The sequence below is a fragment of the Triturus cristatus genome, chromosome 8 (genome assembly GCF_964204655.1).
Source record: "Triturus cristatus chromosome 8, aTriCri1.1, whole genome shotgun sequence".
Taxonomy (NCBI): domain Eukaryota; kingdom Metazoa; phylum Chordata; class Amphibia; order Caudata; family Salamandridae; genus Triturus; species Triturus cristatus.
The window spans coordinates 263,876,068-263,899,176 of NC_140591.1; the positions used below are offsets into that span (position 1 = coordinate 263,876,068).

At 42.8% G+C, this 23,109-nt stretch overlaps 1 protein-coding gene across 1 annotated transcript in view; it reads right to left on the reverse strand.

The window, feature by feature from the left end:
• LOC146801949 (myb/SANT-like DNA-binding domain-containing protein 4) overlaps positions 1–23,109 on the reverse strand; it is a 52,971-nt gene that overhangs the window by 11,463 nt on the left and 18,399 nt on the right. The window contains exons 2-3 of the mRNA XM_085621473.1: positions 16,687–17,290; positions 7,054–7,098 (exon numbers count right to left, since the gene is read on the reverse strand). Coding sequence (XP_085477599.1) covers positions 7,054–7,098; positions 16,687–17,160 — 519 coding nt within the window. The 5' untranslated portion in view covers positions 17,161–17,290. The remainder of the gene's footprint in view (positions 1–7,053; positions 7,099–16,686; positions 17,291–23,109) is intronic.

A 23,109-nucleotide genomic window follows, 5' to 3' on the forward strand; every position in this document is an offset into this window, starting at 1 on the left:
GTGCTTTCTGCTCATCTTGCTTAACTTTTTGCCCCCAAACCCAAGGAAGAGGTTACCACCGAGTCCAAAATGTTGTTTTGTAAATCTATTGAGCCCCACATCTCCAACTCAACACTGATGGCAGCTGATCTCCCTGTCTAAATGAGGTTGAGATCTTGAGGGAGGGTTATCTGGCTGGTCTGCTGTGGACATTGCATGTGGCTTGGTTAAGGTAACATGTATGTGGAGGCATGGGAGCGCAAGGCAACAAACTCGGGGGTGCCTTGTGTGGTGGCAGGCAGAGATGGGAAATGTTTTGGTACCAGAATAGTCAAAGTGGAATGTCTGGCTGAATACTGCTACATTTCTTAATAGCAGCACGCTACCACTGACCTCATGATAATCTCCAATTAGAAAGTTCAGTTCTTAGCTATGGGTGGCAAAGTAGTTACCCAAACATCAGCAGCGGGAAAAGGACACACACAATCAGAAGCGTAGTTCTGGCACATGATTACTACCTGGGTTCATTGGGTCTACGAATGGTAGACCTAATGAATTGACTGTTGGAGAAAAAGATACAAAAATGGAGAAGGACTTGACTGATATACAAATTAAATCTGATTGACACAGAAGCTTTTGAATCCCTTGACCATCTTATCATTCATGAACCTGCTACGCCACTCTAAAACCAAGTTTGATCTAATGGGTTGGAAAGATATTGGATTTTGGCTACAGCGGCCGTTACAAGATTTTGAAACTGGCTAACAAGTCTGTACGGAGATAAAACCATTTGGAGGCACATGCCTTGTACAGAAGCAACCAAGGTGGAGCTGTGATGAAACATATGGGAATATATACTTTTTCCCTACAAAGCAAACAAAAGGTGAGATGGCATTAAAGACCTAACAACTAACCTAAACTCTTCAATGTTTGCACGACGAACTGAGTGATGTCATGTCCACAGTTGTGAGAGGCACTTGCTGGTACTGAAAGCATTTGTAGATTGGGATGTGGGCCACAGGGTTCATACGATATCCTGCATAATACCAAGCCAGTTGAGGGTAAGGAAGTAAATGAGTCATGGTGTCCAATAGCAGGACCCAGGGTTCCACAACAGCTGAGAAACCCTTTATGGGTATGAAAATTAACTGCATAACGTGGAAAATGAGCAGATAAGGTAAATCTTGTAAACACCACAGGATCCTTACATATTTATGGTGTAGGAATGTGCACGATCAAAGCTGGCTTGGAAGGCTTTAATGGGGACATTGAAAAATACCTGGGATAGACCTTTGGCATATGGCCAGAATGTTATCAGAAATGCACAACTCAAAATTAACACAAATAAATTATATACACTAAACCTATATATCCCCCGACAAAATAGCGAAGATGTACCGAGGGCCAGGGATGCATGACCTAGGTGCATGCAGTTACGGGCACATTTTTATCGTATGGCCTGTGAGCATTTCAACATCCAGGCTTTTTGGATGGGGATATGGGGAGTGCTGGGGGAAGCAACAGGTAGAAATATCCAATTGGGGCTGCTACAGTACCTGTTCCAGAGACCTGAGCCACTCTGGCAGATCTGTAGGTTCCTAGATTTGGCCCTCAATCATTAAAAGAAATATTTGTATGAACTGGAAAGCTAACCCACATATAAATGGTCTAGAGCAGAGGTGGCCACCATTGTGGCCCAATGCAGAAGGAATAATAAGGGTCCATCAATAGATGTTTAGGATACCATCTTGCTTGCACTGGAGGGCAAAATCGATGATCGACCACCTTGAACAGAGATACTCCAGATTTGGAAATCTGATAGGCTCTCGGTGTTCGTACAGAAGGGGAGATGGGGATGGGGTGCGGGGGGGTTAAGGCTTGCATATATTTTTAGACTTACTTTTAGTGTAAAGTTCGAATGCATAGTGGCGACAGGACTGACTACGGGGAAGGGGAGGACTTTGAGGTTCCAAAAGTAGTTTTATATCTGTTCCTTCCTTGAACTACAATGTATACCAGTTTGATAAACATGTATTCGGAAACATAGATTCATGTAATCGTTAACACCGAATAGATATGCGTATATCAGCCCTGAGAAGGGCGCAAACCATCTCAGTTATATTAATGAGAGAAATGGCAATAAAAGGTATATTTATATTTTTGAGAAACTAGTTCAGTGGAATTTTGAGCCAGTAACACACCATTGCTCTACTGCGCAGACTGAGTGTGGCTCTACCAGGTGGTTTGATACCACAAGACCGCGAACCAATGAGGATCTGTGCTTTCTTTTGACAGGTACTTGCAGGTGTTTATGCCTAGGGGTCCAAACTCTTAGACATCAAAAGGTCCTACAAGAGCAGAAATATTATTGCTACTCACAGCTAATGTTAACTTATAATCTAAAAAACTAAGCTTGAGCTATTTACAACAAACACAATAGTATGATAGCGTTGCAACACTGCCAACAGTATTATTTCCCAAACCTTCAAGACATGTTACTTGTCTTTCTAGAGGACAGTTTAGCTGCCCAGCATGGATTGGTTGGTGTCACATACAATTTGTAAATTGAGTGGTTTATGCAACTTGAATGGTCTGAAACAATATGGTCATTCTCAGGTCTTTTTGTTGTCACACCTGGCACACTTGTAAGTTTCAATGTGCCAGTGCATATGGAATCTGGCTGTGGTGAAGCTATTCATATGACCAGGGCCCTAGCTCCTAAGCACCCTTGTAGTTCACACAATCTTCACCACTCCACAAAGGAGTTTAATTTTTTGGCAATTTCACTACTTTAATTCCATTTATTAGTAAGACTCCAGGTGTGCTAATTCAGGGAAAGGACTGCTAAATGGACAGTGAATAAGGCCCCACAATGCACAAAAATGAATGAGAACGTTGGATTGCACTTAAAACAGATTCTTATGTCAATGATGGGGGAAACTCTTGTGTTTTCTGCCACTAGTAGTTTCTAGTACTGCAAACTCATTTAACTTCAATTTTTAAAGAAGCATTACAATACATATACCTGTAGTTTCTCGCCACATTTTACTGATGCTCATTTAAAGAAAAAGACTGGGAGTCAGAGAGTGGTGTGGCTTGAATTGAATGGCCTATGATTTTTCAGCCGTGGGCAAAACAGCAAGTTCAGAGTTCTGATCGTCAGGTGTCCATCTGTGCTCGTGCAGCATAGGTTTTCCAGAGGCCCAGATGGAGCCTACTAGTATTTAATTAAAACTGGGCACCCATTTTTACAGACATGCCAAAATTATGAACACCTGCCTGACAACACCAGGCAGATGAAAGACCAAAATGGTTCTCCGCAAAAGAATGTAGGGAATTTCACCTAAAATGTAAGAGTGGCAGGAATAATGGAAAAGGGAGAGGCAAAAAGTGTTGAGGTAGGGTTCAGAAAATAAGGAAAATATTACTTGCCTCAAAACATCTGTTTATGGCTTATTCTTTTGTAGATTTGCAGGCAATAGGAAGAACTGGCGGGATATTTCCCCACATAAAGGACACTCAAAGGGAAGGATTAAACATCCTGAAATGAAGCAGTTTTGGGTTTAAGTTTCCCCAGAATAGGTTCTCTCAGGAATGTCTTGCTCCAGAAACACATTCAACTCCTACGGTCCCAAGAGAGGAACAAAATACGAAGGGCCTTATTACGACTTTGGCCGTCCTCCAGCGGCGCCAACACTGCGCTGTCTGCTGGAGGACCGCCAAAGGCGTGGTGCACCCACCCACCAATCCTGGTCGGTCGGGCTGCTCACCGCCATGAAAGGGGCGATTAGAGGGCAACTCAGAATATGCTTGGGGGTGCCGCAGCGGCACCAACAGCTTATTCCTGCTTCGGACTGCTGCACGACCGCCGTAGGATCCTGGATCCTCGGGGGACGCATTAGTGCTTTGGCAGTCTGACCGCCCAAGCGTAATAGCAGCCTTAAGCTTAAATCTGAAAAAAACGGAAGTGCTAGTGGTGGGAAAAAACCCTTTGAGAAGGATGGAACTTAACTGGCCTTCCTCATTTGGTACACATTCCCCTCCAAAATCAAAGTCAAAAGACTTGGCTTTTGGATTGATGATAAACTGACAATGGAGACACAAGCCCAAACATTAGCATCCACCTGTTTGGCATATTATGGGCCTTCATAAAATTGCTTAGATGGCTACCAGAGACATCACATCACATAGGCTAATAATACAATGCTTATTCATCTCCTGACTTGATTATGGGAATTTTTTGTATCTAGGCAGCCGAAGTCTGTTTTGAAAAGACTTCAAGTTGTTCATCTCGCAGCTGCACTGATTTGTTTTTGTTTTTTTAAACAAACTTTGAGCATTTATTCATGAAAGCATACTGACAATAGTATGTGCAACGTTGCATATAACCATACCCATGTCATATCTGACAAGTTTATCTATGCCATACATCATTTGTCCGATCCCACCCCCTTTTTGACTGACAGTTCCTCCCTCGTGTTCACAGTCCAATTATTATGTGGCCAGTCTCTGTGCCAGTGTCGGCACTCTCAACTTTTTCAGAAGTTGGAATGTAACATAATGACTCATGTGGCATACAATGCCTCCCACTCCATGTCAGATGGCAACCTCTTGCCCCCCTTTCCTACCCCCGCCAGGTGTGTCTTGAATTACCTATACTAATGCCCCCCTCAGGTCCACTCACATGGAACCTCGACTCAGAAGTCTTATCCTCCACTCATCCTTCAGACTCCTATTAGCTGGATGATACCAAAGGGGATGATGAACAGAGCGTTTGAGCAAATCAAACACTCACCCCAATCAGCTGATCAGGGTTTAAGCCATCATCATTCTTTAGCTCACTCCACCACCCCAGTTCAGACATGGCCATATGCAAATCAGTCTGACCCTGTGCCTCATGGGAACAGTCCAGCCCGAACTGCCAAGCCATGTCTTCCCTGGACCGGAAACAAGCATCCTGGGACCAGTTTCGGGTCCATAACCCTCATCAGCCACGCTATCTTGAATCCAGTTGGCAGGGTATGCCCAGACGCGGGTCCCTTGCTCACTTTGCCACTGGATTCAAGATGGCCTGGCTGATGAGGGTTATGAATCCAAAACCGGTCCCATGAGGAACAGGGTCAGACTGATTTGCATATGGCCATGTCTGAACTGGGGTGGTGGAGTGAGCTAAAGAATGATGATGGATTAAACCCAGATCAGTTGACTGGGGATAAGTGTTTGATTTGCTCAAACACTCCATCCATCATCCCCTTTGGTATCGCCTATTAGCTGGATGGCACACCCATACCTTCCTTCTCCATTCCATCCCTTCCATGTCTTTATATCAGGCTACTTTACGGTACAGACTCTTGCAAATTCCCCTGATGCCCTTCATCCATGGTTTCCTCTGGCTGCTTGAGTTGCATTACCAAAGCTTACCACGCCCTAGCTGCCTCAAGCGCCTTCTCACTACCATTCACGCCGCAGCACTGATACTATTGAAGATTCCCAAGCGTCAAGCTACTACTACTGCCCAAGCACGCTTTCACTGGCTGCCAGTACTCAAGAGAATGCACTTCAAAGTATTGTGTATGGCTCATACAGCAATAGATAAAAGAGGTCCTAAATTGATTCAAAATCTTCTCACTCCATATAACTCTGCAAGAGTTTTGCGGTCCAACACAACATTTTCTTGCAGACCCAAGGATAAAGAGAACCAGGAGTGGTGGTAAATCCTTTACCTTTTTAGTACCCACATTGTGGAATGGCCTCCCTCTAAACTAGCATTCAGGAATTTTCTAAAATCTTTTCCGTTCTAGTTATAGATTAATTTGAGAATATCTGGTTGTTATACCACTGGGGAGCCTCTTGTGGTAGCCATGCGTTTTAGAAATCCCTGTGAATAAAAAAAGAATACTGCGGTCATGCTCACAGTATGGTGTTGGTGGTCGGACCGCCACCATGAGTACGGCAGTCCTATGGACCTAGGGCTGAAAGTCAATGACTTCTACAACCAAATAAGGCTGAACCCACTATCTAGGGGAAACACAGACCCAGGGTCTGCTCCAAAGACAGGGGAAAACAACACTTTGTATGGCAAGCAATTCGTCCCTGCAGGAATCCAGTAATGCTGCATGCACAACAAAAAAAGGGTTCTTTTTGATTAGCAAATGGATCAGCAGCAAACACTATCTCCGACTATCCAACTGTAACAGAGTCCATCCTATGGCATATTGAGGTACACTTAAAGTCTATACCCTGGTCTGAAAAGTAGCCATGCTGATTGGATTTTTCACAGTGGTAATGGGTTTGTATTGTTTTCATACACAAATTTAAATGTTTCCAACTTAGGCCATTAAAAAAAGGTTTCAGAAAGGCTTAATTACACGGGCTAAGAAATTGAGGAATCATTTGAAAGAGGTTGTCCAAGTAGGTGTACAATGCCCTAATAGGAGCAGAACACTTGTTAAGGGAGTTGAGCCTACTACTGCTAAAGCACCACCAGACTAAGGGATAAGGAGGAGACGTGCCATCTGCCAAAAGTATATTCGATAGATCTTTTTCCAAAAGCTTATTGGAACGTATAGGGGACTTCTAATGGCCTGGAATGCTACTAAGTTGAAAATGACAATAGATCAAGATTGGATGAATGGTGTGGATGCAAAGGAAATATAATTGTCATTACAAAGTGGAGTCTGAGGGGGTGATGGCACTGTAGACCTTCCCATTTCAGCAACCTATACCTACAAAGTGGGTCAGAAACTTATTAGGGGGATACATTCTAGCCTTAATGAATCAAGCCATCTCTCACAGCTATAGCCCCGGTGTTTATTAATATGATTTTGACTGAATAAATAAGTGATTCAAAACATTTATCTGGCTCAATTGCTGATAAATGTGTCTTGGTGCTTAATTTCTCGTTCCACTTGGATAATATATATTCAGTACTTACTCTTAATTTTCCACACTGGAAACGCATATAAAGTAGTGCAAAATGTTGTAAATTATATTGTCGTCCAACCAGCAAGTTCTACAAAGCTTATAATTTACACATACAGCTTTGGAGAGGTGCTAATAAAGCTAAAGACTAACCTGCTCTTGAAATTTCCCTGGTCCACGCAGATGATTGTTCCAGGGCTGCAAGAATAAAAAATAAGCAAGGATGAATAAGCAGGCAAACTGTTTCAAAATTATAGAAGCCCAATGTTTTAGAAAGAACTGTTCTTGAAAAGTAAATATTATCATTCAAGGTCTGAATTAATCTTCCAGTCATTAGTGCCACCTGCCCAAGAAGTATTTGGTTTTTAGACAATCTTTAGGTATCAATGTGTTTTTATTATCATTTCTGCAAAGATTATGCAAAGGCCAGGCCATCAACTCAAAGCCTTTATAGGAGAGACCTAAAATTAGCGATTGCCATTCAGCACAGCAAAACGAGTTGGAAAGATTAAAACCAATCATGATCAATTTCATTTATTTGCTGTAAATTGATTGTTGAAGAAAAATTAATACCAAAACGGAGAAGAGTTTGACTGATACACAAATCAAATCTGATGGACACCGAAGCTTTTGAATCCCTTGGCCATCTTATAATTTCCGAACCGGCTATGCCACTTTACAACCAAGTTTGATCTAATTGGTTGGAAAGATATGGGATTTTAGCTACAGCAGCCATTATGAGATTTGGGAACTGGCTGAAAAGCCTGTACTGAGATAGAAAAAAAACCATTTGGAGCCGCACAGGCCAGGTACAGAACCCACGAGGTGGAGCGGTGATGAAAAATATGGGAATATATAAATTGTACCTACAAAGCAAACAAAAGGTGAGGTGGTATTAAATAGCCATGTACTCATTTCCAAGCTTTATTTCGATCATTACAGACCATAAAAGCAGAAGATAAAAAAACATACAATACATAATTTTTTTAACATCATAAAGTATAACCATTATCAGTTATTTATACAACCTTGATAGCAAGTAAAAACGTTATTAGAGTTTAAAAAGCATTTAAAACGGTGAATTCATATTTTATACGTTCAAATCAGTGGAAAACGGAAAAGATATATTTAGGCTGCACTAGAGGAATTTAAAAACTTGCGACGCCTAAGCCACAGAGTTAAGGAAACGGGACACAGCAAAAACAATCGGGGGTGAGTTCCAGTTTGCATAACTCTAAGAGCCTCCCGTATCTCTCTGAACCCCATATTCCTGCATATTGGTAGGAGCCGATACCTTCTGGTTGCAATATAACCTGGGCAGAAGAAAAAAAAACGTGTGTAAGGGTCCCTACCTGGCTCTCACAGGCAGGACAGCCGAGTGGGGAGGCTTTGGTCCATTTGTTTGTAAATGCATGGACTGGCAGGCAATCCCATCTACACTGGACATAGAGTTTCCTTGCCATGAGTGGATAGACGTCATCAAGGAAAGTCTCAAATAAATATTGATCTTTAAAGTTAAAAAAAATCATAAGTTATACACCCATGTTTAGCATTCCCATGGAGTTCACCCACTCTAAAAAGCCTGTAAGATTTAACTAGCTCAAGGCGTGAAATAGTCCGGGACGCTTCCTCCGGGTGGGTCCATAAATTTGGCCAGCCTAGTCTAAAGCACAGGTGTTTTACAAGTGCCAACCAGGATATTTGTCGCACCCTGTTAGCCCCAGGATCGCCTTGAGTTCCGACTGGTAAACTAGTAGTTCGGGTGTCGCCCATAGTCGCCGCCAGAAGGTCAAGGGTCGCAACTCGATTTCCTCATTTATGGGTCTGAGGCCAAGGTCCATGTGTAAGGGGATGAGAGGGGTACTTGGCGGTAGGCCCAAGAGTTGTCTCAAACGTTTTCTCGGTTCTGACCAGTGCACCTACAGGGCGGTGTCCCCAAAGTTCAGCCCCATACATAATTGCGCTCCTGATTTGAACTTTGTAAATCTCCATTAACGGTCCCAGTTGTCTTGATGTTATATTCCTATATAATTTTGCTAGGCCCCCGGTCATCTGTGCTAGCCTCAGGCCTGCCTTTTCTTGATGCGGGCCCCACCCAAAGGTTTCCGTCAACGTGACACCCAGGTAGTCAAAGACTGCCACCCTCTCCAGCTGGGTGCCATTTAGGGTGGGGTTGGGACGAGAAGTTCTACTAGGATTAAATACCATATACTTGGTTTTTGCTGTACTAATCTCAAGCCCCCTGTCTTTGCAGAATATAGAAAAGGTGTAAAGAATCCTTTGGATGCCCATGGGTGATTTAGAAAGTAACAAGGTGTCGTCCACAAACATCATTGCTGGCACCTTGTCACGGGCAAGCTTTGGGGCATCGATATTGGCGATTTGGTTCAGTTGTTCCACCAGACCATTTATATAAAGACAAAACAGTATGGGGGCCAAAACACACCCCTGCCTTACACCCCTATTTACTGGGAAGCGTGAAGTCAATTCCCTGTGTATCCCATATCTAACCTGTGCAAAGTTTCCAGTGTGTAATTGCTTGATCAGGGTGAGCAGATAAGGTGGAATGCCCAGTTACTCCAAAACTACCCAAAGTTTGTGGCGAGGTACCAAATCGAACGCTGATTTAAAACAACAAAGATCAGATAGAGGCTCCCAGCCTCTATCGTCACCGTCTTCCAATATAGTAGTTGGAGCCTTAAGATTTGGTCAATGGTGGAGATGTTTTTTCGGAAGCCTGCGTGATATGCACTCAGCATCTCACCCTCTTTCATCCAGGTCTGGAGACAATGTAGAATGTCCCTGGCGAACAGCTTTTGCGTCACATCAATGAGGCTTATTGGCCTATAATTTAAGTACAGAAGAGGGGATCCCTTTTTGCATACTGGAAAGATTACGGCCCCTGACAGGTATCCGGGATTTCCATACCGCTTAATATGGCATTAAATATTACACATAAATATGTGCTGCAGATGTTGGATTCTTCCCGATATAAGTCCCCGGGGATCTTATGCAGTCCTGGGGCCTTTCCAAGGGGCAGCTTCCCAATAGCACTCAGCACTTCAGTCAGAGAGAACCAAGTCTCGTCTTCAAGGGGGATCTCTACGCCAATTAGCTGGGAGCCCTCTGTGGGGTCCATAACATCCTGAGTGGACTACAATGATTGGAAATAAAGTTTCTATGCTTCCGCAGATATATTTGGCTCAATGGGCGAACTGCAAGTTGGAACCAAGGACCAAAACTCCCTCATATCTCTGTTGGTAAGTGCCTGTTTAATCGCGTCCCATCTTTCGGGCACCCACTCATCTTTGGCAGACTATATACTATTCCTATAGAGAACCCTCCTAGTTTTTATCAAAGATCTGTCTTTGGTTTTTCTGGCATCAATAAGGGCACTCGTTGCCATACGGCAAGCGTTGTTATACCAGGTGGATTTTGGGGAACTTTTGCCCTTAATATGCATCAGGGGATTAAAAATATTAGTTAGACTGGTGGTCAAGTCCGAGTGTATGGCCGTGATTTGGGTGATGGTGTCATGAGCGCTAACAGTTTGCGCTACCGTGTCCATCACCAACAAAGGGGGGATGATTAAGGTATAGAATGCAGCTACCTTGTCCGATGACTGATTCTCCTTCTATTATTGTCTAGGGAGAGGGTGGAATCAGAAAAGGGGCCTGCAATGGGGAGACCATGAGGTTCCGGGAGCTGGAGTTCAAACACCAAGGCATTGTGGTCGCTGTCGTGTCTTGGCAAGACATTGAAATCAATCACCCGATGCCAGATGCTTGCCTCCACTAGAATGTAATCAAGAAGAGAGGATTGTCCCGGTCTATTAAAGGTGTGATTTCCTGGTTGGTCTGACTTGGTACGCCCATTACAAGCCCTCAATGCATAAGCTGATGTTACTGCATTTATCTGTAAGACCAGATGTGTCCATGTTCTGACCGCAGGAATAAGTGGAGGAGGGATTAACCAAATCGAATCCTCCGCAGTAAGCAGAGAGTCAGTAGGCATGGTTAGTGGTTCATATTGGCAATTGAAATCACCGCCTATCACCATCCTGGTGTTTGGGGGAACCAGGTCAATAAGCGTGGAAAGCATGCCTATGGTCTTGGATTCCTGGGTCATGGTGACCAGATGGGAATAGATATTGATGAAGGCAATCTTAATTAAGGTGCTAAAAGTAAGGAGGGTGCACTGGATATCATCCGAGGAAGTGGCCAGTGGTTCAACAGTACAATCCAGGTGAGTTGCAACCCACGTGCCTAGCCCTCCCGATGGTCTGCCTCTGCCTCCCATAGTAGCTAACACATCAAATGTTGCAAAGCCCCTCATGGCGAGATCATCTCTGGCCCAGGTCTTCTGGAACATGCACACATCATAATTTTGTACAAACTGTATCCAGTCAGGGTTGTGAAGTTTATTTTTAATTCTGGCGATATTCCAGGACAGCACCCTCAACTGGAGGCCCAGACTTGCAATGGCGTCTTGCGCGGTGGGACCTGCAGTATTTGGGGCTAACGTGGGCTCCTGCTCGTTCAGAGTGTTGGAAGTTTCCACTTGTGGTAAAAAACTATTCATGGCCCTAGGTGCAGTTTTGAGGTCGATGGTATAGGGGATTCGATTGTTTAATGAGGTTGAAAGTACATCAACGAGACCTTGTGCTCCCGGTTGAGGTTCGTACTGGGATGCCTTTGTTGTATTAAATTAAACTACACTCTTCATTATTTACACTACGAACTGGGTGATGTCCTGTACACAGATGTGAGTGGCACTTGATGGTACTGGATGCATCTCTAAAAAAATATTACTTGGGGAAAACTGCTTATAGCCATGATGACCATGCATTAAGTTTTCCACACACAAGATATGACCACCTACGTTTGATTATGTTAAAACATTTCCAGATATGTCATAGGAGACAACCTTTACAGGGACTTACAAAAGTTGTTGTTTGATTGAAATACCTATAAGGAATTCTTAATCAGTGAAAACAACGACTGCTGTCTAGTTAGTACTTTTGCATCAGCACTTTCCCACCATATGAGCAGTGACCTGAGGCCAGGCAATGCATACGGGGTATTACCAAAGGTCACGCCTTGTATTTTGAGACTTTTTGGTAGAACTGTAAGTTATGCTGAGCTGGTAATTCTAGATAATTCTTCGAAGGCAGGAGGACAACGTGCAGGAAGGGGTAAAAGGCCACTCCATGCTCCTTGCAACTACTGTGCAAGGATGAAGGACATGTCCTGCAGGTGCTGGAGGCAGAGTAATGGAGGCAGGGGAACTAGGCACAGAGTGTGGCTTAAGGCTATGCCCAGCACCTGCAATCTACAACCACAGGATGTGACCAGATAGCCTTGGGTATGGGACATTCTAGACATCTAAGCATATAAGAACAAATTTCAAAAAATCCACTAAAGAAACTTACCCTAGGAATGAAATGGATGAGCTTTAAACATAGTAACCAAAAATCTATTTTAAAAAAAAGAAATTTAAAAAAAAGTACGCTCAACTAGTACCAAAATAACAACGGAAAGTTATGTTCACAAACCAAATCTAAATGACTCAAACTCATCAAATATTCTTAAATTCTACAAATACAGCTCAAGTAATGCACTGCTCCACTACTCATGATCAAGAGTTGTGGAATCTTATAAATGATCCACTTGTACAAGGGACTGGAAGCTTTGTAAAATGTATTTGTCCTGTAAAAAGAAAAAAAAAAATCAAATCCATTTGTCCATTTTGGTGCCATGCAGTGAGGTGTTTCATTATGGCATGGTTCTCCTTATATCAGAGCTCAGATAACATCACCTCTGATTATGCTCATTCATTACGGACAAGAGCAGGAATAAAGAATTCTACAGTGGGAATAAAGAATGTGTGGAGAAATTGAATTTGCAATTGCACACCAGATTTTGGCACATGCAAATATATACACATATATTTGTTAATTGGAAAATGGAATTCACAAACATTTGATAGGAGTTCAGAATCCAGACCTACATCTACAAACTATGAATTCTTGAATAATGTAACTGTGCATCAACGAAAGGACAAATACCTCTAGATGCACTTGTGTGCGTTTCTTTGAGAATTGGGCCCCTAATTTCTTCTCATCTTGCCCATAATGGTTTTACATAGATTATCCGCTGTCCACAGCCTGACTGCATTTCCCTGGTTTGCTTGCCTTAATAGTAAAGTTGTTGCATTAATGACTCTTGTGTTCAAGCTTGAACAACTTAATGCAAGTCTTGCCTTACTTGCAGACAATCCCCTTTCACACATCGATATCATGGTACTACAAACTGGCAGCCAAAGAATGTGTTTTGCAGGGAGGCGGACCGACGTGCAGTGGACAAAACAAACAGTTACATTTCCTGCACTTGGGCCCCAAACAATGTCTCCTGGATGTTCGGTGAACTCACATCACATGTGACTAATGTCACTTGTGTCCTGCATATACATCCCAAGCATGTAGGTAAAAGGCAACAGCATGAATTACCCTAAACTGGGAAGGTAAAGGTGTTCTAGCAGCAGAATGACTGATCGGTATCAAGTGCGATCACGGTAATGTTACATAAACAAGGAAGGCTGTAGTACCTCTCGTGATATGCTTCCTTAGTACAGGTTTATAAAGAGAAAAAAGGATCAGGGGCTGGGTGAAACTGTGGAAATGTAAATGGAGCGTAGTACACTTTTTAGGAGTAGCTGTGCAGAAGGGTTTGCTGTGGAAGACTAACAAAATCTGCTCTGAGGTTGGACTAGAAAACCCAAATGCAAAAACGGGTTATGTTTGGTCAGTCCTCAGCACCCTGAACTGCCTCACAAGGTCCTGACAAATTTGTGCAAACACTCTTTTCACAACTGAACAAAGTTTGGGGACAGGAATACACAAGAAATTGGGATCAGATGCTTCCCTTGGTTTAGCAAGCTTAACATTGCCACCCTCAAAACTCAACTGGGTTGTCTCGCTCCGAGCTGTTATTTGGAAGACCACTCCACATCTTAATGGGCAAGAAGAGGACACCTGTATCCCACTACTGAATTATGTAGACCACCTACAGAAAGGGATTAATGTGGTAGGTCAGGAAGCAGAATGAAATATGCAAAGAAATGAATACCAACAGAAGAAACTGCTTGACAAAGTTCCACCAAGATGATAAAATTCCAGTGTAGACGAGTTTTTCCCTAATCAGAAAATATGCCTAATTTAACTGTGGTTCAGTTAGCCTGACTAGGCCTCAGCTTGAATTGACAGGCATTCATATTTGTGGAAAAACAGTGCATGTTTATTTTTAAAAAGCAAACCTTTCTTTCAATCTGTATGCTTGTGTGTTTTTCCATGTCAGGAAAATCACGAAAAAGAAGCCTCAAATGTGGAGTCTGAATGAATTGAAAATGTAATTGTGTTCCCTCGAGGAAGCAGTGCTCAGAATGTTACTTCACTCTAACGTTTCAAGGTTTCCTAGCTTACCTGTGTTTTTTCTGTATAGGCCATACATTAGCTGAAACAAACCATTGTATGCGTATCATAAAAATTACAATTTGTTTCATTAGTTATGCATATCCTAATCAACAGAAGTATCTTATTTAACAGAACATGGATTGGTTTACGCATTCGCTACATTGCTGGTGCAATCCTGTCATGACATTGCAGACCATAAATGTGTGAGGCTTCTGTACCCCTAGAACCATATAAAAACTGCTGTATTATGGTAGAAGGTAGACTATGTCAGTCTGTTAATTTAATTTAGATTTAGTTCTTTCCCTGGGCTGTCTTCAAAGGCTGGCCTCTTATGTTAGTGCTCTTGCAGCCTTATATTAGAGTATTTTAATTGGGCTGGTTCTTGAATAACGAATTACTTTTTGTTGTCTGTCATAATTATATTTTTCAATAAACCCATGAGGGTATAACTTGGAATTCTGTCTTACGCAGATCTACGTTTATCAGCCTTGGATTACATATTATGAACACTCACAAGGTCTTATGAAGATGGAGACATTCCTGATCTTGCGCATCAACCCTCTAAATTGCGCATCAACCCTCTAAATTAGTTAATTAGGTTTTGACACCAGCCTGGAGACAAGGTACCACTTCTATCATGTCTTGATAATAAAGCACAGCAGTCTGTCAGCTCCCCTATACAGCAATATGATCCAGTCTCCTAGCAAACTACTCTCTGATAAACCTATGGATGAAGAGACCCGTCGTGTTAATATACTGACGAAATTGAATGAACAGCAGACCATAAAGCTACAAATCAATGCTTCTACTCTCTAATGGTTTCCGATTTTTTGTCTAAAGTGGTCTTTCTTCCCTTACAGACCATCTTCCCTTTTTCAGTACCCACGGTTCTCAGCTAACTATAAAATAAACACCAGATTTGCAAAAACTACTAAATGAATCCCCAGATTTCTTATTTGACATTTCCGGACATAAGTAACTAGTACAGCATCATAGCCTCATCATAGCTGGCCGAACTTCCAACTGATGCCAAAACGCATACCAGAAGTGTAGAGACAAGCTGTGCAAACAGAAGTAGAACGCATGCAGAAAGATTGATACACTGAACTGTCCTGAAGCAACTTAACACTCCTATTGTTCTGGTCCCCACACTTGATGGGTGTATGCATTCTGTATCGACTTGCAACAAAATGCCATTTCGCAGTTTGAAATCTACTTTATACCCAAGATATCTGAAATGTTAAAGTGCCAGAGGAAGGACAAATACATAACCAAGTTGCATTTCACTAAAGGACACTGGCAGATTCCCCAAGGCCAATGAACATCAAGAGAAAATACAATTTCCACTCCCAGTTTATATCATTACAAAATTCTTCCCTTTTGACTTCATGGAAATGCAGACACTTTCAAACAGCTTATTTTCCCCACATACACTGTTCTCATCAGAATTACACTGCTGCATAACTCGATGACATTATTATCTATAGTCCACACTAGAGTACTCATCTACCACATTTGAAAATAATTTTCTCAGCTCTACAACAAGCCGAACACAAGGCTAATCCCCAAAAATGCCTGGTTACAGCCCGTCATTACCATCCTCTTTGTTGTGCACTACTTCCATTTCATTTCTCAACAGGTATTAGTTTACACTTTCAAAAGAGGTATCCCTTAGAAAATCTTCCTTCCACCTGCTGCCTTCTATTCGAACAGTGATCCTTCACTGACTCATAGCTGTCCAGTTCCATATGCTGCCTCAGACGGGAGCAGAAATGATCATCACATGGAGAAATGGAGAAAAAATCTTCTGCCTTACTAATTGTTGATACCATCTCTTCAACACATTACGTTAACGTTGAAACATCAACAGGGTACAGCAAAGGGAAGGCGAGAGACTGGGGCCTGGAAAAGAAGGTAACTATATGGCCGGAATAATGAGCCACACACACAGTCAGATCAATCCACCAAAATTATGTGTGATTAATAAAGCTTGCCATGGATTTTGTCTAAGTGCCCTTTACATACATCATGTATAAAAAAAGCCATTTTTGATGCCTGATGTACATACCTATTCACACTGTGTCTGATCAAGCAAACAGTATGCAGCATTGCCAGAGATTGAGCCACCTGCTTGACGGAGGCCAAACAAAAAATAATCTATTGTGCAACAGGACAAAACTGAATTAACTGCTCGGATGAGGGTCTACCATATTGCCTTTGCTATCCCCTGACCAAAGAGACATCTGGAATTGTGAAAATGGTATAGGAATCAGACTTTAAAGCCGATCAGTAGTAACAACATTCTTGTGACATACCTCAAAGCCATGGTGATCCTGCTCATCATCATCTTCCACTTTAATTTCTCCTGAGGACCCAGTTGATTCTCTGAAGTCTGCAGAAGACTGCCACTCAAATCCAGTTTCTTTTGAAAATGATGGTTTTTCATCTAGGTCTTCATTTAAGGAGTCATATAGATCAGGTAAGGGCATGCTGCTAAAGCCACTGGTCACCAGTCTAAAATTTGTTGCATTTAGCTGCTTCCTTTTCATTAGTGCTCTCCAGTCCAGGTACCTTCTTTTCACCTCTAGACCAGTCCTTTGCTCTCCTTCACCTATTGCATTTACACACTCTGCTACCTCCTCCCAGGCCCTCCGCTTCAGTTCATTAATTCTTGAATTGAGCCGCTTCGAGAAAAGGACTTCTTTTCTGTTTCTTATTTCTTTTAGTAAAGTTTGAGTTTCTTGAACACTAAAATTACCCTTTCGCTTTCTTCTCAACTGCTTCATCATTGAATAAATCTTGATTTTAGTGAACCGTTACAACCCCAAGGAGCGGAGGAATTAAGCCGCTATAACACTTCTCTGTTAAATGTCACTATGTCATTACCTCTTGGGTTCTAGTCATCAAATTCCTTAATGCCTACAAGAAAATAACAAAACCTGTTTAGTTCAATACATGTACCTCAATTAATAACCAGATATAAGAAAATAAAAACCTATTTAAAATCATTATCTTTTATATGTGCAGGGCTTTTTCCCCACACATGAAAACATACACAAATAAAGGTAAAAGGAGGTCATCCTGTAGGCTGCACAAAACTTAATAATCATATATGCATGCATTCAAACTTGTATCGGACAAGGACTGCTTTACTCACACATACTCTGTAAATCCCAATGTGTTGATAAGGTCTCCTAAAGCACATGGCATGAATTGGTATGCAGAAAATACATTAAAGGTCAGTGGCATAGTGGTAGAATAAACTACGAAAACAGCCGAAACAGAAAAATCCTACTATGTGTCCACAAAACCTTAACATACAATTAGAAGTACTGTGTCACTGATGAACATTTTTGCCCCGTTAGGCACTACACAAGGTTCTAGATTTCTACCATTCAAAGCCCCCCCTCGCCGGCTTTTTCAGACTTGATACACTACTTGATAAACTGCTTCCTCAGAGTCCTATTTAGTAATAAAGCTGCATGTCCATTTAAGTACATCTGTTCACAAAAGAGGGACCTCCAAGTGTTCAAAAGGGAGTAAGATTCTCCATCGGACTACTTGCGCTACATAACCCTAGCATTGTTCAGACCAGCCTAGTAGCTTAGTATTTCCTATATGGAATACTCCTAGTTCATGAGAGAACTAGGAGTTTTTCACATGAATAATCTAGATTTCTTTTTTAAAGTCGCACTACTTGGATTTTTTCCATTACTTCTCCTTAAAACATAACCTTGCATACCCTTTCTCCACTACTACCTACTACACAATCTGTAGAAAAATGTATGCCAGCTATTTAAAAATGTTCTTGTAAAGAAGGAAATTGTTCAAGATAGACATTAGATGGCATAAACCACTGCAGAAAATTTTTGTTTTTGGTTATTAACATTGAATAGGCAGAGAATGTCAATTCAGATTTGATTTATATGTATAGTCACTAAAAAATAAAACTGTTAACCATGGAGTTATGGTTCTGCCTCCACATCCCGAAACCACTAAAATTCGGCAGTTGTGGCTAGCAATGTACACAACACATGCTAAAGCTCATAATGCATGCCATGTTCTCTTGATAGCTCTTTTTTGTTTCTGTACTTTCTGCAAATTGGTGTTTTGAGTATGGCAGGTGACCAACAGTATGCATATATTGTGTGCATTGCTGACTGGCGAATTTCAGTGGTTTGGGGCATTTGATATAGAGAAATAACTCAGATTTAACTGCGGTTTTTCAGTGAATTTAATTTTTTTACTACGTGCTTAATTTTCAACCCCCACAGCTGTGACTAGGCCAGGAGCCCAACCTGCCCATGGGTGGCTAACCCGTTGTAGGCCGTGCGTAGCAGAAATTATTGCAGAGCCTTACCTGTGGCCAAGGTCTTTTGCCGAACCCCTACAATGAACAGCCCATGGCCATGCACAGGAAGAGATGGCCACAAGGCAAGTTCCCAACCTGCCATACATGGTCAAATCTTTCCGGTGTAAACACCAGAAGGATTTTCCTTCTCAATGTGGTTTGACAAACTATCCACATACAATGCACTGTAAACATAGTGTGGTGAAAGTGAATAGCTCATCACAGTCTTATAAAAGGTTAAAGCCTGCTCTGCAAATTTTGTAAATGCTTATGCCTACAATAATACTACTGAACAGATTTAAAACACATGAGATCACGCTGAGTAAAATTCTACTTTCATGCCAAGTTTGCTGTAAATGCAGTTAGCCTTTTTGGCTATAAGTGCAAGGAAAGTTTCCTATGAGCTATAATTAGAAAACATGGGTTTCTGCACCATTTCCATTTTTTTTTACCCTTTGCAAAAAGACAGGCACACCGAACCGTAGCCGACAACACCAAGCAAAAGCTACATTTGGTGCAGAAGCCTTAATCAGGTGAAAGGTTATAGGCAAATGAAAAAATCATCTTTTAAATGGGAAGTGTGGCTGAACCATAACTACATAGTAGCGACTATCACTGTGTAAGAGTTAAGTTTTATGTATATAGTGGAGTTGAAAATAAACAAAATGCTTTTTCTCCAAGATCAACGGTATGAACACTTTTTCCTAGACGGACTTATTTCAAAGTACATGAGAAAGGTATAAAAATATGATAACTGTCTACTGCCCATCAACTAGATACAACTTTGTGGCGGGTCAACACAGGACTCAGACATGCAAGGCATTAATCTGTAATTCAGTAGGAAGATAAATGCACATGTTTAATGAAGGATATGGCAAAATCACAGCTGCATATTCAGCATGGGTAGCAAGGCCAAGTACATGGTGTCACGTGCTTTGTTTTTTAGGTCTCGCCTAGCGTTGCAGCGCTCATGCGCTACTCGCTTTGCGAGGCATGCAGTATACACTATAGCATGGAAGCTTCATGGAAGCTCCACCCACTCTCCGCCCATCTTTTTGATTGGCTTAGGTCCTAAATGCTGCCTTCCCATTGGTTTTAGCCTTGTTAGTCCCGCCTTATGACGAGCATGTCGTCATTTGTGTCCTTCCATGGCTACTGGCCCCTTCACTGCACAGACTACTTTGTCCCCCTCCCCTCCCTCCGCGATCAATGCCTTCTCGCCATCCTCCCTACCCCCGCCTCCCCTTCGTGCTAGTCACCCACACGCATTGCCATTTGCAATGCAATAGGTCTTGCGTAAATGCGAGTCCTATTGCATACCCAATGCTGGTTTCTAATGTTGCCGCTCAATCTCTCTGAAGCAGGAAATCGCTTCATTGATTTCCAGTTGGAAAAGAGCGCAAGGAACGCTCCAGTAGTCTGATAGAACATCGATGGGCATTGATGGAAAAACAGTTTAAACAAACTATGATCCTTTTTTCTTCACCTTATTATTGTCTTATAAAGTGTTCAAAGATGGCTAACTTCCTGTCACTTGTTGGCTTCCTAGCGGCGTCTCACCCGCACTGCTACCTGTACTTCCTGTCAGTAGGGCAAGGAGGGGAAGTGACGTGCCTGCTGCATGGGACTAGGAGAGGTCGGAAACTGAGAGGAGGAGCTAGCTAAGGAGGGGTAGGCGTCAGACAGAAACACGACAGAGATCAGCTCACCCGAATTTGCTCTGCTCTAGTGAGTTCCGATCTAATCATGGCTTCCCAGAACATGGACCCCGCCGCCACCACCAACTCCACCACCGCCCGGAAGGGTGCAGAGCCTGGGTCCAGTGCCGCGAGCAGGGGCTCTGTCGGCAAAATGTAAAAGGAGCTGGGGGGGTGGGGGGGGGGGGGAGGAGGGTTAGCAGTGGAAGTTTCCTTCCATGGTTTTTGTTGTGCTGAGTGAAAGTCCTGTAAGTGGGAACTATGTTAAGGGCTGTAAGGAGGGGCTAGGTTGAGCTTGTCGCAGGGCTTCAAATGGAAAAAAAAGAAGTGCAGGTACTCTATACCAGAGTACCTGCTCGTTTCTGAGAAGTACCGGTTCTCTCCAATTAAAAGTATTGTGTTTCTCTTGAGAAGTGCAGCTACTCTCTCTCTCTCAAAATAAAAAAAAAGTGCTGGCACTCCGTACCCGACAGTACTGGCCCATTGTAAGTAAAGGGTCGGTTGTGACTCAGACCCATGTCAGAGGATGTTTTACATCATACATATCTACAGTTTTTGGACAGCCGCTGAGTTTGTGTGGTGAAGTACGAGTCCAGGTTATGTAATGGTGGGAAGGTTTCGGAGTCTGTGTGGACATGAGCGACTGAAAAACGAGGGGATGCTTTAAAACCGTAAAATTGCGTGGTACTCCGTGGAGCGGCGAGGCAGATTTGACCAAGAATTACCAAAGAGGTAGAGGTCAAGAAACTGCAAAGATGTGACTGGAGAGTAGGGTGTTGGGTCGTTGACCATTGTAAGGGCAGTGGGAATGTTGCAATAAACTAACTCATCTGAGGTGTAGATACTCCGCATGTACTAGAGAAGAGGTAAATTGTATTCCAGTTTCTCAGTAATTTTGGGGGTAGGAGATGGGCTTTCTGAAAGCTGGAGATTTGTTTTTGATTGTATTTAAAGGCATTCATAAAACATATTACACGTTTAATTCTAAATAAGTCCTGGGCAGTTACTGCAGAATTTTGGAGCCTTTATTTCTGCCTGTTTTCAGCAAACAGCGACGGCCTGTAGAAATGATCAAAGAGTAAGTAACAGTGAGTAGGACAACGTACAAGGAGTTGCGGGGACAGCTAGCAGCACAGGCTCACTCTTTGAAGTATTCACTTATGACAACGGTTACTCCCCTGAGGTTGTTGGTGTGGGGCGGGCCTAGGCAGCTTCATTCTAAGTGTGTTTGAGTATGGATTTAGGCCCAGATCTCTGTACTGGGGTGAATGTATGTCATTGTTCTGCATTCTGTCACCGAGTGGGAAGGGTATGCCCAGAGGTGGGTCCCTTGCTCTCCATGTCACTGGAATCAAGCTATCCTGGCTGAAGAGGGGTAAAACTCCAAAACCGGTCCTAGGAAGCTGGTTTCCAGTCCAGGGAGGACCTGGCTTGGCAGTTCGGGCTGGACTGTACCCATGAGGCACAGGGTCAAGACTGATTTGCATATGGCTGGGTTCAAACTGGAACGGCATGGTGAGCAAAAAAACGATGGATTTAGGCCCAGATCTCTGTACTGGGGTGAATGTATGACATTGTTCTGCATTCTGTCCATCAACTGTTTTTGTGTTCGAGTATGCCGCCCAGCTGGAGTTACTCAGTCATCTAGTTGTGGGATTGTTCTGTCCCCTGTAATTTAAAGTGAAACACACACGCAGAATGACTCTACGTGGCACTGGATGACGGAGAGACCCCTGTAGCAGTGGCCGGAAACCTAGAAACCCCGCCAGTGGGTTCAGTGGGATACAGAATAGGTTACTAGGTTGCTAATCTCATTAGCGGAGAGATCCTCGCGCCTGGGGATAGCAACAGCGCGATCCTTCAACTGACGGCAAAGCGGGGTATGGGAGGAGGTGTTCGCCTAAGAAGGAGCTGTGTGTGAAGAGCTGTCTTGCCCGGTGTATGCCCGAACCGCAGCCATGGAGGCCAAACCAAACCTGCAGTTGGTCTACTAGGCCGAGCAGGTGCTGTAACACGACCCCAAACCCAGTGGGAGAGCTTCAAAAATCGGTGTGCACTGGGGGTTGGGACCCGGGTCCAAGGGTTTTAAAGGAAAGGACACTGTTCTGTGGAGTTTTTACGAGCATGTCACATCCCATATGTTGGCAGCGCATTGAGTTGAGAGAACCATGTGAAACTGGGCAAGCAATTAGGGATAGTTTTGGTTGTGAAGTTGCACGTGTCGGCATCTTGGATAGTTTTAGTGGGAGGGTCAGGAAGTTCGTCAGGACAGGCCCTAAAGAGCTAACTCTAGGGAAAATAAAGTTGAGGTTGCAGGCAAGGCACAAGGATCAGGAGGCTGAGGCTCTTAAGCTAATCATATTACTTTATTTTAAGATATGGACTTGAATCAGCCAACAAGAATGTCAGTTCTCAAGGGGCGGCTGTCACAGGGCAGCGTAGGAGGAGAGCTGCATCTCTAACTAATGGTTTAGTTGTTTCAGTTCAGTTGTTTCGGTTTTCATAGTTGGTCAGAAAGGCATCTTATAATGCCATTGATAATGGACAAAAATTGACATGATCTAGAAACCATGTACGATGATTCTTCCTAAAACAATGCGTGGTTCGAAAATCTTGAGATTCTCTGCATGACTTATTCAGAAATGCCATATTTATTTTAGCTTCATTTAGAGTAGAGGTGGACGCGGCAA